This window comes from Callorhinus ursinus, unplaced genomic scaffold (genome assembly GCF_003265705.2).
Source record: "Callorhinus ursinus isolate GAN/ISIS: 27379988/994484 unplaced genomic scaffold, GSC_fseal_2.0 scaffold4, whole genome shotgun sequence".
Lineage (NCBI taxonomy): Eukaryota > Metazoa > Chordata > Mammalia > Carnivora > Otariidae > Callorhinus > Callorhinus ursinus.
In genome coordinates, this window is record NW_027397066.1 from 3,190,240 (window position 1) to 3,206,196 (window position 15,957).

Consider the following 15,957-nt stretch of genomic DNA (forward strand, 5'->3'; position numbering starts at 1 on the left):
TGAATGTGGGGCCGGCCGCAGCCATGCACCAGCTGGTGAGAAGCAGAGCCCAACGTGGGGTGAAAGATGATGGGTTTGGAATCCCCGGGCCCGGGGCCGACCCCAGCTCTGCTTCCTCCAGCTGTGGCCTTGGCCCAGGTCACTGATGCCTGGGCCCATTTCACAGCCAGACAGAGGGGACAACCATCTGTGACTTGCAACTTTCTGGGAAGAGACGGGAGGCCCGTGTGCATCGGGCCTGTTCGGACAGGCAGGCGTTCACAGCCTTGACAACTCAGCACTGGAGCCAGACAGGCCGGGACTCTAATCTCAGCCCGTCCCACTTATTATCTGCCTGGCCGTGGGCAGGCCTCAATCTCCCCAGCTAGGAAATGGGGTACGTACCCTGCTGAGTGTGATGCCTGGAGGCAGGAAGTCACTCAGCAAATAGGGCTGCTATTGGCACTAATGGGCATGTAGCCTCTGCTGGGGTTGTCCCACGGCAGGTCCCAGGGGGATAGCTTCCCGGGGGGGGGGTGGCATATCTGCCTATGCATGGAGAGGGTAGCACTGGGGGGTGGTGTGCTCCCCCAGCTCGATGGCAGGCTCTGCTCCGTGAATTCTGCACCAGGCGCCGTCCTCCCAGAGACTCGGGGCAGGGGACACTGGACGGAGCCGGGCGGGGTGTGCACTCAGACACACATACGGCTTCTGCCTCCGTACACGGGGTCCAATGGTCGGAGATCAGAATTCACGGATGCGTGACAATGCCCAAGCCTCACCAGAGCCGAGAGGAACCCCGGCCCGTGGCCAGGATGCCAGGGAGGAGGGAGTCCGGATGCAGCTCAGGACCCTCTCTGCCACCCCAGAGGGGCCTGGACGGAGCAGGTACTCAGTGTCTGAGGCCGCTTAGCAGAGGTGAGGGAGAAAGGGCACCCCAGGGGTCTGGGACCATGCAGGAGGGAAAGAACACGAGGGGCAACGTCTCAGGGACGTGAGGGAGTGCAGAAGGCTGCCTCGCGGGCAGGACCAGTGTCAGGGGCTCACGTCACCGAGCCCTCCAAGCCAGACACAAAGTGATTTAATGCCCACAATCACCCTACATGGTAGCAGGCCTCGAGTTTACAGGCACAGACGCTGTGGCCCAGGACACGAGGGACTCGTCTGGGTCAGGCAGCCTGGCCACTCGGCCCCGGGGGGACCCTAGCCTCTGTCCACTCTCACGGTCACCTTCCACCGCCGCCCAGCTCTGAGTGTGGCCCGGGGTGGGGGCTGCACCTGACCGCCTCCTGGACCCACGGTAGGAGCTGGCTGCAGGAGGGGCCCAAGGCTGCCGGCAGCCTCCTCCCCCAGGTCAGGCTTACAGCCGAGGCTCCCAGGCTCGATGAGCATCTCATCTGTGTCTGGGATCTGGCCTGCTTGGTCTTGCCCACCCGCCCACTGGGACATGGGCCTCCAAGGCTGAAGTGGCAAAGGCAATGCCACCTGCCCAGGCTGGGCTGCAGTCAGCAATTAGCTGGCTCAGAGGCTGCTGCCCGGAGCCTTCTAGAAAGACACTGGCCCCATCTGAGCCACTGGCAAGGCCAGGGATGTGCCACTTAGCGTGTCCAGTTGTAATTTCCTCAATGACATGTCTCCGGATCTGGAGCCCGCAGAAAGGCCAGGTAAGGGGTCAGCTCTGGGGCCTGAGAGACCTGGGGTCAAAGCCCAACTCGGCACTCGGCAGCTCTGTGGGCCTGGAGAAGGTCCCCTGCCTCACTCCACACCCAGGGAATGGGAACATCAAATCCTAGCATCTGGGGTTCAGCCGTGCGTGAGAGCAGAAAGGGCCTCGGGGTGCAGAGTGTCAGTCAGCACGGAGGGGTGGGCCCCCGGTCCTGACTCAGGGTGAGTCCTGCCTGTGCCCAGCTCCCTCCTCTAAGAGGTGGGCACTCACCAGGGCTATTGAGACACATGTTGGCAAAGCGGCCACCAGGGCTCGGAGCACACAGTTGGTCCAAGGGCATTGCTGTTCTGATGGGGGGCTCGTGCTATTGGTTGCTCACCCCGTGAAGCACCATCAGGGGTGAAGACAGTCCCTGCCCTCCAGAGATGTGGGGCAGTGACACCCCGTGACAAGGGCTCCCACTGGGCAAGCACCATGCCCAGTGAGCTGGGAGCCCCATACTGGGGCTGGAGAACAAGAGTGAATGATTCTGCCCACCCCCCAGGGACCCCCCATGGGCCTCAGTGTCGGCATCACGGCACCGGCCTGCCTCCAAGCCCCCGGGGAAAGTGCCAGGCAAACGCACAAGGCCCCAGTGCCCTGGCCCGAGGCCTCGGGATGACTGTCCACTCCGGTGCACAGAGGCCTGGCTCCCTCTGTCCCCCATCAGAGTGGAAGGGTTTGGACCCTATGAGCCTCATCTGGGCGGACTGGTGGCCCCCTCCACACACAAGGGCCAAGAGGTGAAGTCAGACAGAAGGAAGAAACACTTTTAACTTGAGACGACCTGCTGCCAATGTCTTCTTTTTGGGAAGTAGAGGTCTCTCTGGGAGGAGACCCCAGGATTCCACGGGCAAGCAGCCTTCGGGGCAGCAGTGTTTCCCAGAACCAGCTTAGGCAGCCTCTGTGACACCAGGGCGCCCCCTGCCCTGGGACACACCCGCTTAGCAAACCTACAGCCCGGAGGGTGCAGGTGCATATCCATTCCCCTCAGCGAGGACACCAGGGGCAGAGAGTGGGCGTCCCTCCCCAAGGGTACACGCAACGGAGGTGTCAGGGAGACCCACCTGACCCCACGTGCACCTGGCTTCACCTGCCCCTGGTGCTAGAATGGGGGACGCCTGGGAAGGGCTCACGCACCTCAGGAAGAGCTCTATGTGGACCACGGCCGGCGCGATCTTCTCCACCACGTCCGCGATGAAGTTGAACTTGTACCGCGGGCTGGTCAGCTGGTGGAGACCTGCACTGGCAGGAAGAACCAGGCGCATTAGTGAGGTGCCTGAACCCCCACCCAGGAGGAAGCTCCCCCAGGGACCCCACCGGGTTCAGAGCCCCTCAGCAATGCCCCACACTCAGCAGCACAGTGACACCCAGACGTTTGGGAGGGGGTTTCTTTGCCCCAAGAATGGCTAATGCTGAGCTTCCTCACATTACCTCACTGGACACCACCAAGCGTGCCAGGAGGCTCAGAGCAGTGAGGACACTTGCCCTCGGCTGTGAGCAGTGACATGACATTGGAGCTAGATCTGGGCCAGCCCCCAGGGGCCCTGACCCTTTCTCTGATAGACAGCAGTGCCCCGGCTTGAGGCAACCGTCCCCTCCCCTGTGGCTCTGGCCTGTTGCTCCAGCCCTGGGGCCAGAGCAGTGATTGGGCAAGGGTCCAGCAGGGGCCCCTGACTCACCCTTCTGAGCTGCCCCGGTCTGGCCATGGTGTGACCCCCTCCTGGGCCCTGCGGGACTCCGATGTCTGAGTCGCCAGAGCCCCCTATCCAACTTGGCCATGCCCCAGTCCAACTTGCTGGGCCGTTCACGAACCCCCCTGGAACCTTTGCCGGCTCAGATTTCTGCTGTTCTCAGCAGCAGGGGCTGCCGCCTGCCAGGACCACAGGCCTGAGGGATGTGGGTGGCACGGGGCCCACACCCCTTTGGTCTCCCTTGCTTGGGCATGTGCTGAGGCCCCTCAGGTTCCCCCCGGAGACTGGCGCTACCTGGAACCCGCGGTCCCCGAATGAGCTTATGCCTGGAGCTGGGAGCATGCCGGGCTTGGCTGGGCACCCCACCTCCAGCTGTGTGGCTTAGGCAAATCACTTGCCTTCTCTGGGCCTTGACTCCTAGTCTGAAACTGAGACTGAAGATGACCCCTCCTGCCCTGTGGGAACTGGGTAGGAATGTGACTTGCAGGTGTGAAGCTCCCTGCCCAGGGGAGCCCACCATGCCCCCTGGCACCTGGGTCAGTGAGCAAACAGGGCTCAGCCTGTGAAGGCTAGTTTTGCAGCTGAGGTTGTTCTGGGAGGTATGCGGATTGAGTGAGAATCTGGCTTTCTGTTTTGTCCAGAGGGACAGGAGGTGTCATGGTGAGTGCGGCCACCCTGCGTGCCCCATAAACATTTGTGGGCACATGCAGCCCCCAACCACATCCCGACTACTCTCCCCACGTCCAGGGGGCAGCCAGGGTGGGGGTCACTGCCTCCCTCTCAAAGGTGGGGTGACTGTGGGGCTGAGTGATAAATCCTCCTGCCTGAGGATGCATATCGAGTTGGAGAAGGCACGTTCTGAGCTCAGGCTGGGGACTCTCTTCCTTAGGGGCCCCTCGCCCATCCCCAGTGGCTCCCTCATGCCCCGACTGTCCATTATGCCTGGACTGGGACTCCGGGTCCGGAGAGGGCTTGCCTCAGGCTCCAAGGTCAGGGGTGGAGAGGAAGCCCCACCCACCAATTCTGTGATGTCTGCCTCTCAGCCAGGCAGCGGGCGTGGGACACGGGGGCCCAGGCCATTGTGGTCAGCCTGAATCAAAGGCGGCCTGTCCGGGGGTGGCCGGAGGCCAGGTGGGAGACGTGGCCTGTAGCCGGCCACAGCTGAGGCCCCTCGCCCATCCAACTGCAGGCGGCCAGGGGCTACCTGCCTGGGAGCCCTCCCCCGGGTGGCAAAACCCTCGGAGGGGTGGGGTTTAGGGTTCAGAGCTCACAATAACAAGGGTCCCAGGGGCTGGTCCCACTCTGGTTCCACACATTTATTTCCACGCAGGATTGCGAATCGTCGCTGAAACTCTAGTTTCACTAGTCAGCTGTGGGGGCTAAGGCCAGCTCGGTCTCCCCCACCCTGAGGCCCCTGGGAACCCAAACCATGCTCTTGCCTCCAGGCAGAGGAAGGAAACCAGTCACAGAAATCGCTGTCCTGTCGGGTTCTGGTCTCTGACGGGACACTCCTCACCAGGTAATTCCCGTGGCCCTGGGACCTCAGAGGACCTCCACCCCAGGCCCTTCTCCCTTCCACGGGTCGGGGCTTGGCAGGGTCTGCAGGTCTCCCTTGTGTGCTGGGTTCACCCCAGCCGAGGTGCGTGCCCGCCGTGCCGTGCTGGGGTGGGCAGTCCCCGAGGGCCACGTCAGGTGTCACCCCCCCCCCCGTGAAACCTGTTGGGCCATTTACCCCAAGGCTCTGCTCCATCACCCGCCGTTCTGTGCCTCACCTACACAGACCATTCCCCACTGCTCCCTAGCAAGATGCTCCAGCTTGTCCTGGGCACAACTCAAATCCCACCTCCTCCAGGCAGGCCCCTGGCAGGCTTCTTCCAGCAGAATGAGTCTCTCCCTCCTGGGGGTTCCCAGAATAATGCCCCGCCCTTGGCACTCCCTCTCACATGGGGCACATTCAATCCACGCATGCTGAGTGTCTCTGTGTGCCCTCTGCACCAAGTACAGGCGAGTGACGAGCCAGGCACAGCACAGGGTGGCAGGGGATGGGGCAGAGGGAAGCCTAGGGATGCCTCGATCCAGGTCCCAAGGACTTCAGAGCCTGAGGCCTCCCTGACCCAGGGCCTGGGGCACCCCCGTGGGGCTCCAGGGTCAGCCAGCTGGCGACCTGGGCCCTGCCAGGCCCTGTACCTTTAAGCAGACCGACCGTGGTGGGTGGTGGGGAGGGGGTGCTGGGGCGGGGCAGGGCCAGCTTCCTGGTCCTCCTCCCCACACACAGATGAATCACCCCATGAATCAGTGGGAAGGGAGGACTCGGTTCCCACCGCTTCTTCCCACATGAAAACCTTGGGCCCCACGGCTGGAAAGCAGACTCTGTTTATTTGGGGTTTTGACAACCCCCACCCCCACCCCGTCCTCCAGCCAAAGTTCTGAAGTCAACAGTCAGTCCCGACCAGATTCAGCTGTTAGCATTTTGTTTTCTTTTGTTTTCAAAAATAAACTGTAATCCCCAGGACTTGGAAGTTCTAGTTGGGAGGAATTTGACACAGAGCAAAGCAATCAGGGCCAGGTGTCTTGTGGCGTCTCCGGGGAGGAGAAGGGGCACAACCAGGATGCGAGCGAGCGCCTGGGACCAGGGGCGGAGGGGAGAGGAGCTGGGCCGCCGGGCTCCGCCCCAACATTCTTGCGTGGCAGAGCTCAGGGACAGTGGCAAACCCTGAAAGAGGACTCACCATGTGCCAGCTCTGGATAGTCGTAATGCCATGAAACAGATGGGGAGACCGAAGCCCGGAGTGGGAAACTGACTAGCTCAGACACCCCTCAGGGCCACCTTGTACTGCTGCTGTGCAGGCTGGGGACTGCACAAGTCCATTATTAACAAAGATCACAGTGTGCCTGGCTTCCCTTGCATAGCCTGCCCATCTGTAGGCACTACCCCGCCAGCACATAATGGGCAGCCGGGACTGAGACCCAGTTCTGTTCCACTAACTCTGAGGTCATTGCCCTTAGTCCATCAGAAGAAGCCCTGACCTGTCACCCAGTGGTTAGCTATGAGCTGGGATGGAAGGGCCATCAGCAGATGACCACAAAGCCCCGGCTGTGCCCATCTGTCCATAATGCTAAACACAGGCTGCAGACTAGATGACATCTTATCAGTGCATTCAAGGAGCTGGGTGTCCGGGTTCCATCTGTATCTGCAGGCTCGCCTACCGCCACTGTCCCCCTGTACCCCCAGCTCTGGTTCCCTCTGTCGGGAACTGCCCTTCTCTTATCCTTCAAGCAGGCTCAGTGACCACAACCACCCCTCTGGGTCCCACAGCCCCTCGTAACCCCTCCCAAGGCGTGCCCCTCGGACTGTTCTCATGGCCTGGGTGCCCCCAATCCACAGCACTGAGCAGGGAGCAGTGAGAGAATGAGTGAATGAGCAAGGGGGTGCACGAATGCTCTGTGGGGACAACTGCACCATCTCAGGGGCCCCTCCACGGCCCCAGCCCCCACCCGCAGGCCCCACTCACCCACCAGGGGCAGGCTTTGAAGCCCCAGGAGCCGCCTCCCAGGTCTAATTAGTTCCTAGAACAGTTCCCTGTGTTTTTCTTGCTCTTGAAAACTTGCCTGTCCCCAAGTGACTGCCTACCCCTGAGCCAGGAACAGGGGCTCCAGATCCCACTGTGGCTTCCAGGGGCACGGTGCTGCGGTCTGTGGCCCTCAGGCCCCAGGCTCCTGTCCCTGGATGCAGGGCTCCCCCGCTGCATGGGTCCTGCCCGGCAGCTGCCATACGCTGGGCCCCGGACGTTTATGAGACCAGTGAACTCTCGAAGCCGTTCTGTGAGGCAGGATCTTTGCTCATTTCCCAGGCCAGGAGAACCCCCCACCCAAGGCCCAGAGCCAGGTCCCTTGATGCTGACCCCAGGTACCTCCTCTGCTCTGGGCTGGTCCTCAGCCAGTGATGGGCTGTCCTGCCCAGGGGCACCCAGCTTGGCGAGTCTTCGGCTTGGGGTCAGTCTGACTCCTGTAACGTGCTAACCTCATTAGCTTGTCTGTCCTTTACCAAAAGGGTACCACAGGCCAGGCAGGACTCTGGGTCACCACGGAAGCCAAGGTGGGGTCAGCCCCAGGCCCTCCTCCAACAGGAAGCACTCTCTGGCCTGACTGGTCCAGCGGCTGACTCCTCTGGGCTCAGGCTCCCTGGCTGGGTCGTGCGCTGAACAAGGTCATTAGAACTCCCTTCCACAAACACGGCCTTCCAGCATCTCCCTTCCTCCACTACCTCTCCTTCTCTCTCGCAAATTCCATTTGTGTCAGAAACACCCACTTGTCGGCATCGAGGTCTGTTCACACTAAAGTCTGTTAGCCTTGACGCTGTACAAAGCACTTTAAATTCCTCACCTCACTGATTATCCAGGGACCCAGCCAGAAAGGTCCCATTTCACAGATAAATCCGAGGTGCAGAGAGCTTAGGAGACTTTTTGGTGGGGTGGCTGGGACTCATCCCTGAGCAGCTGGACGTGGAGAACAGACCTGAGTCCCAGTTCTGGCTCTGCCTATCATGCACTATAGGGGCTAAAGCATGCAGTTGGGCTGGTTGTGCACTGCATAACTCCAAGGGTTCACCGATTCCTCCCTACACGAGACCTGGTATTCCATTTAGGGCACACACATATACGTCCCGGCCACATCTTCTCTGTGCTGACGACAAGGAGTCTGTGACTTTATTCTCTTTCTTACCTGCTTATTTAACACCCTTATCAAAATCAAACAGGAAAGCCACTTCCTCAAGGCGCTGGAGATCTGCCCAGCATGCAGCACAGCAGATGGAGAATCAGGGGGCCTAGGCTTGGGCAGAGCTGTCCGTCCCCCACCTGGGGTAGGTCCCTGCCCCTGCTAAGCTTTTTCTTATAAAGAGCCATGACAACAAGACCTAAATAACGTGTGTTTAAGGCTTTGGCAGCCTGAAGCACAAGCCTGGCGTCTCACCCTTGACCTTGGTAAACCCGGTGGCTTTTCTCCCTCAAAGCAAGGCCCGGGAGGAGGCAATACTCAGACCCTAGGGAGGACATGCCACTCACTTAGCCAGGTGCCCGCCACAGACATGCGGACGCAGTCGCTCATCAGCCAGTCTCTTGCCAGGGAACCCTGTCCCCACTGGAAACCCTCCGCACCAGGGTGCCCCTCATACCTAATCTGCACGCATCACCTCGCCTTTTCAAACCTGTTCCTCCAGGCGCCCTGCCTCCAGGAAAGGCCCTGCCATCCATCTGCCCCGACAGCCCCCTGCCCAACCTCTGTCAGACATCGTCAGGCCTCATCAGCTCTCTCTGCCCAGGGCACTGGCCTCCCGCTAGCTGGGCCCCCTCTGCCATTTTGCACACCTGTTACCCATAAACCTTCGGTGGCTCTTTGCCTCCTGACGATGGGTCACCCTCACAGCATTTCCCGCCATCCTTCTCTGCACAGGTGCTCTTTGTGCCCACCCCTCAATGGCTGTCTGTATGCTACCTCCTGCAGGACGCCCTTCCTGATCTACCCCTTTCCCCATTCTGGCGGTGGTGTCTCCCTCAGCTGGGTTCCACACGGAGTCTTCTGTCCCTCACGAGACAGGAGCAGGGGTTTCGAAGGGATCTGCTAACGGTGATGAAGCCGGGCAGGAAGGCGAGGCCAGGCGGCATCAGAAGTCTGTGCTTGCTTGGTCTTGACGGCTGGGCTTTGGGCAGGGAGATCCAAGTCTTACGACACCCTCTCAGGCCACTGTGTGGAGGTGCAGGGCAAGGGGAGAAGCCTGAGCAGGCAGACCCCAGGGCTTGCTGTGGGACCCCTGCCACACCTCCAGGCCGACAGCAGGAGCACAGAGGGTGGGGTGCTCCCTGGGCCCCTGGTCACAAAGCACAGCTGCTCAGTACCCAGGTCTCTGCTCCCCTCTGACGGGGCTCCTGGCTCAGAAGCGCCAGAGGCTGCAGCTGGGCTCCGCTGTCCAGCGTGAGGGCAAGGGGTGGGGGGAGAAGGGCGGGAGGCGTCATCCTGCCTGGTCCCCGGGGCTGAATTCCATCCAAGACATACGCAGGAAGCCACGAAGGCAATTAGAACTCAAACACCGGGCAAAGCTCTTAAATAGATAAAACCGGGAGAGACGTCGTCAGAACCTGTGCTGGGCTTGCACAATCCACGCAGATTATCAAATGCCACGTTGTAAATTGCCCTCAGGCTCTAAGTTTTGAATTAATTGTGTGCGCATAGACCTATTTGTCTGAGTCGTGGGCAGGGAGGCTTTGAGGGTCACGGGGCTCTGCTTAGGTGAACAAGGAAGCCTCCTCTCCCTATAGACATGCTGAGCACATTCATCTCCGTGTTCACTATCCCACTGACAGACACTTCTCCACACCATGCAGTCGCCCTGCTGCCAGGGGAGATGGGGATATGCAAAGCTCCTGGAAGGTAGTGAGCCCCCTTCACTGGGGGTATGCAAGGAGGATCGGAGGGTCATAGGGGATTCACCTATTGAACAGATGATCCGTTCATTCCACAGTTCCTACTGTGCACCGGGTGCTGCAGTGGGCCTGGCAGGGAATCAAGGGCTCGGAGCCGGTGAGATGGAGATACTGCAGAGAAGCCTGGTCACACCGGTGAAGGGAGGGTCTGCAGGGACCCCGCGGTGTGCTCATGAGGCTGAAGAAGGGGTTGTCTGGGTGTGGTGGTCAGGGAAGGTGGCTCAGGGGTGGTGGGACATCTAGGCCCAGGCAGAGGAGGACGTGGCCCCGTGAAGGTGAGGGAACGGGCACCTGGGGCTGCAGGCCCAGCATGTGCAAGGGCCCTGAGGTGGGGAGCAGAAGGGCAGGCAGGAGCACAGAGGATGAGGTGGCACTGCGGGGTGGGTGGGGCCAGACGGCACATGGCCCCGTGGGTCGATCAGTGCCGGGGAGCTGCTGAGGGGTTCCTGCTGGGGATGGGCAGAATGGGTTGATCCAGGTTCTCGTGGTCGCTGCGTGGAGAAGTGACAGGAGGGAGATGAGGGAGGTGGGGCCGTGCAGGCCAGCGGTGCTGGGGCAAGGAGCATCAAGGGAGGCTCGGGGGCGGGTTCCAGGTGGAGCCGAGGACTCTTGCCTGTGGGTGGGAGTAAGGAGCCAGGGGAAGGTGACATGACAAACATGTGTGGCTGAGGACCAGGCCAGCAGAGGACAAACCGGGCACTGGGGACTGGACCCGAGTCATCAGCGCCTGGACATCTGAAGGCAGGCCCAGTTGAGGGTGGAGCCGGCGGGAATTCCGTGCGGAGAAGCCCAGGATGGGCGGCACCTTGCCGGCCGCTACAAGTGGACATCACCCAGTGACCTCGGGACGGGCCCTCGGGAGGGCGGGGGTGGAGTGGACGCTGTCAGTGACACTCAGTGAAGGCTGAGCCCCGTGGAGCCGGACACCCCGGCCGGACCCAGACTCCAGACCTCGGGGACCCTGCTGTCCCCCACCGGCAGAAGAAAGTCTGGGCCCCATGACAGTGCCGCTTTTAAAGCCAGCCAGAGCGGGGGTCCTGGCCTGGCTCGGTCACTTCCTGGCCAAGTGACCTCAGACCAATCACTTGACTGCCCCCTGCCTCCCTGAGCGCATCTGGGCTGTACAAAGGGCCAGACTGGCAGAGGCAGATAACAGCGCGAGCAAGAGACCCCACCCAGCGCAGCAAGTATTCTGTAAGGACTGGGTTTAGCGAGTGTAACTGGCAGAAACCTGGATGTCCACGGTCCCTGTGCATGGGGCGACGCTGATGGCACAGGGCCCAGGAGCGAGGGCGGGGCCACACAGACCATAACGTGCACAGTGGGCACCGACCCCAGCCCCGAGCGCCCTCCCAGCAGCACTGAGGCCTCCCCATCCCCCTGTTTAAAGCCCCGGCTCCCTCATGGGTTCCTTGCCCCTGCGGCTCTGGCTGGGTCAGGCCCGTGGGCTTCTGGGCCTGTGAGGTCGCTCCTTCTGCCTCTGCTTTGCTCCGGTCCCTCCTGTTCGGCCCATCTTTTGCAGGGAGAGCTCCAACTCACCTTCCACAGCTCAGCACAGAAGCTGACCTGGCCGCATAAACCAGACACGGTGGTGGTCCTAACAGGGACAGTCACCTGTGAACTAATAAGTGGTCTACCGAGGGCTCAGTAGGGGGCACGTGCCCACACACCCTGGCTCATCAGTCCCTGCCAGCCCTACCCACGTTACAGAAGAGGAAATGAGGGTCCGTAGCCTTAGAGCCCCAGCAGTGACCTCCACACTGGCAGCCCCTCCTCCCATCATGCCCTTCCTGCCTGCGGAGTGACCTCTGCACCTGTCTGGGGTCAGGCTCCTCCTGTCTTCTCACCCTCCCGTGTGTCTCCCCAGCTGTCGAGTTTCTCCAGGGCACAGATGGGGAATGACCATCATGGTTCCCTTGTCGCCAGCCCCGGGCCAGCTGGACACACAGACAAGGTACTTTACAAATGTGGACTCCGTCCTCAAGAAATGAGGGTTTCGAAATGCTTAGGACCCCCCCCGGTCCTAGAAACTTATTCTAATAGGATCCCCCACATGGGGGAGTCAGGGTTGGAGGGCCCCATGGACACAACCAAGCTGTAGTGGGCAGGCGCGCCTCGCCCTGAGCCTGCGGTCTCTTGGAGCCACCGACACGGCCCGAGGTGGCCCCCCAGGGCCAAGCCCTGGGGCAGAGGGCCACCTGGGAGGTGTAGCCGTGGTGGCTCATTCAATGCCAACGCCCATCTCAGACGCTCCGCAGGGCCCAGCGCCCTCATCCCTCACTCTCCTGGGCATGATCTAAACACAAGTCTGACACTCTGGCCCTCGCCTCCCTTAGAGCCCTTCACTGCCCCCCCCAAATAATATTTAATCCTACACAATCTTCCCAGACTGGGCTCCCCAGAACCCCAGGGTGCCAGGAGGAGCGCATACGTGTTCTGCCAGGAAAGAAGAGCTCTCTGCTGAAATTCTCTTGGAAAACCCTGGGTTTTATGATTTTGTGTGTGTGTGTTTGTTTGTTTTTTTCTCACTGTAGGTTCTCTCAGAACTTCTGATAGACTCCAAGGTAGTGTGAATCACCACTGCACGGACAGTGTTTATGTTCCCAAACTTTTTGGGCCATGAGACACTTATTTTCAGAATACCAGACACAACTGGGGGAAGTCTGGCCTGCAGGATGAAATCTAAGCCAATGGCAGGACACTTATGGCCACTCGTCCCCCATCCCCACCAGCCTGCCCAGCCGTGGGTGCTGCACCCCCCACCCCATGCATCCCACTCCCCACCAGCTGCTCCTGGCTCCGTGCCCTCCACGTGGTGGCTCACGCTCTCCTCTCTTCCCAAAGAACCGTTCCCTACCACTACCTGGAGAACCTGTCCCCCCTCATCCAAGGGATTCAGTTGAGACCCTCCTTATCCCTGAAGGCTTCTTGGCACCCCAGGCAGCTGGACGTCCCACAGTGCTCCTAGGGCCTGCAAAGCCGGGCCCGGTGGTCAGCGTCTCCCCCCAGCAGCTGGAAACTGAGGGCATACACAGGGCTCGACTCATCTCTGCGAACTTGGGGCTCAGCCCGAAGCACATGGCAACCGCAAGTACCTACTGAACCAACTTCCTAAGAGGTGCCCTAAACAGATAAAGGGGCAGCAGGGTTTTCTAGCATTTTCTTCCATGCACAGGGTCAAGCTGTGTGGCAAGAAGCAGTTCTGGGCCAGCTCTGGGTGGGGGGAGGCTGTCCTAGGGTTGGAAGGGACAAAGGAGGTCCCTGATTCAGCAGCCTGTCCCAGGAGGCCCCAAGCCACTCAGAGACCCCACATGCTGGCTCACCATTCCCAAACAGCCCTCTAGAGACGTGAACTCTAAGTGCAGCTAAAAAGAAAGGAAACACTGGATGTCGCTCAAGAGAACATCCGCTCTGGGTTAGATTTAAGGCCAGGAAAGACGGCTCTCCACCCAGCACCCGCACAGAGCAGGAATATGGGACCAGCAGAAATGATACACAGGAAAGGTACGTTCTGATGAGGTCAGAGAGAGACAGGGAAGCAGAGAGCCAGACCAAACCCCTAGGGTGGTCAGGAGGGCACAGGGTTTCACTCTTAACTACTTCTGTGACTTTGGGCCTCGATTTCCCCACCCGGAAGGCCAGGGGTCGGATTAGATGATTTCTGCCCATTGTGCCCAACCAGTGCGGACCTCGAGGCTCCTCCCCAGCTCTGCGCCTCAGTTTCCCCCGGAGGCGCCTTCCCTCACACCCCGCGCCCGTCGCCCGGGCCGAGCGCTTACCCGATGGGCAGGCGCCCTTCTGCAGCTGGCGCACGGGTGTCCCCGAGAGCTCCAGCGCGCGCCGGCTGGCCGCCTGCAGCGCGCACACGTTGGCGTAGGTGTGCCCGTCGGTGCCGCACACAGCGTGCTCCCAGCGGCAGCGGCACACCCCGCGCGCGCACTCCAGGCTCTCCCCGCACGGCGAGTCGAGGGGGCGGCCGCACGGCTCGCCCTCGCTGGCGGCGCACACCAGGCAGCAGTTGCAGAGGTCGGGCACGTAGCCGCCGGGGCAGCGGGGGCTCGGGCACCGCGACACGTCGCAGCGCGCGGGACACGGCGCCGCCGGGGGCTCTCGGGCCAGCGTCAGCGCGGCCAGCGCGGCCAGGAGCAGAGCGCGCGCCGGCATAGCGGCGGGGCCGGGGCCGGGCGGCAGCGCGGGGGACCGGCCGGGGACCAGCGGGGACGCCGAGGCCGTGCCGGGGCCGGGCGGCGGCCGCCTGCGGAGGGGACGGGGACGGGCGCGCGGCCACATGCGCCGGCGGCTCAGGCGGGCGGGCCGCGGGGCCACAGGGGCACGCCGGGCGGGGCGCGCGGACCGGAGAGGAGCCAGCTCCTTCTGGGCCGACACTCGGCGCGCCTAGCAGCCCCGCCGCATTTAAAGGCGCGCGCGCGCGCGGCCCGCCCTCGCTGGAAGGGGCGGTCCGGCCCCTGGGCCAGCCCCGCCCCGGCCCCCGCCAGCCCCCGCCAGCCCCCGGCCTGCCTGGTCTGGGAAAGGCGGGGTATGGGTCAGCTGGTGGGGCCCGAGGGGCGGAGCCGAGGGGTCCGCGGGGCGGAGGGGTCCGCTAGGCACAGGCCTCGGGCCCTCCCAGAGCCCCTGTGCCAGTCCTGTCCGTGCCCCGGGTTCCAAGGACCTGAGCTCCTCCTGTCCCCGGGGACATGGACAGGTCAGATCTCCCTGCTCCTCCTCCCCAGCACGCCCCTCCCCCAGCTCCAGCGCTGGAAGGGCAGATGTCACCCCTCCTGGTTCCCCACCTCCACCTGGGACAGACCTTCAGGAAGCGCCCGCCTTGTGCCTAACTTCTCACTCTTTACAGCTTCGAGGATGTGACAGTCTGTCTGCCGTGTCTGACAGTTCTGTCTGGGCTTCCAGTCCCAGCTCTCCCTGCTCTGTGACCCTGGGAGTTGGCTACGGCTCTGTGCCTCAGTTTCCCCCTGCCCAGAAGGGCAATGAAGAGCACTTTGCTCCCTCCCAGGATTGGTGGGAGGACCCCAGGGAAGGGGTGGGCTATGCAGCAATGGGACTGGGGTCTGGCAGAGGACACACCAGGAGCTGGTCACCGCCTGGTCAGAGGCTGCGGAAGCAGAAGCAAATCAGAGTGGCGACTCACTGGACAGGAGAAAACGCACGTGTGCAAACGCTGGCCCTGCGGATCCTCACCCTGTGAAGTCTGGGAAGGCTGGCTCGCAGCATGATGCTTTTTTTAAATGCATAAAACAGACTGCACAGGGTCAGAAGGGCTACTGGAATACGGGCATTAAAGGTATAGAACAACAAATCAGTCCATGATACACACGGGCTTCTTGGTGAGCATGTTAAATAACATCTGGCCAGTGGCAGGGGCACCAGCCAAGACTTCCAGGCGGTGCTGAGCAGAAGGGATACTTGGGGGGCCCGCAGCGGCTAGGGTGGCCTGGAAATGTGCTGTCACCCCTCAGGGCAGTGCTTCTGCGTGCCTGGATGCTATGGTGCCCAGAAGAACAGAGACCACAGGCAGGGCCAGGAGCTCATTTCTTCTCACCTCTTTGTCTACAGATGGGGAAACTGAGTCTCCAGAGAGGCTCCAGGGCTGGCAGCTGCTGCAGACGGGAGCCATACGAGCCTCTGTCACTCCTCTGTCACTTATGAGTGACAGCGACTGTTGCTCCTGGGCCCTGGGGGGCCCTGCATACATCATTTGACTGAATATTCATGGCGCCGAGGAGGCGGCTATTAGGATCCTTATGGGGAGGCTGCAGAAGGGGAAGGTCACAGCGTGTGGCAGGCAGGCTGGGACTCAGCTCTGGGCCTTTCTGCCAGTCAGGTCCAAGCTCTTCCCTCGAGACCACACTGCCCCCAATGGCCACCTATGACCTCTACAACCGCCTGGCTAAGGGGATATCCATTCCTTGTACGGATGGGGAAACTGAGGCCCAGAGCGAAAGGACGCATACAAGCTTCCCTCCCGTGCTTGGAAGCCGGGGTGTGGCCCCTGGGGTCGTCTCTGTTCTCCCCTGACGTGGCTGGGCTCCGGGAGGCTGCAGTGAGCAGGGCTGGGGAGGGGGGGCGGGCAGGGTGCTCTGCG

At 61.7% G+C, this 15,957-nt stretch overlaps 1 protein-coding gene across 1 annotated transcript in view; it reads right to left on the reverse strand.

Annotated features, from left to right (window-relative positions):
- Positions 1-14,226, reverse strand: part of HTRA3 (HtrA serine peptidase 3) — a 30,899-nt gene extending 16,673 nt beyond the window's left edge. Inside the window, exons 1-3 of the mRNA XM_073891147.1 lie at positions 13,637-14,226; positions 2,821-2,924; positions 1,421-1,621 (exon numbers count right to left, since the gene is read on the reverse strand). Of these exons, the coding sequence (XP_073747248.1) occupies positions 1,421-1,621; positions 2,821-2,924; positions 13,637-14,147 (816 nt within the window). The 5' untranslated portion in view covers positions 14,148-14,226. The remainder of the gene's footprint in view (positions 1-1,420; positions 1,622-2,820; positions 2,925-13,636) is intronic.
- Positions 14,227-15,957: the final 1,731 nt, after the last annotated feature.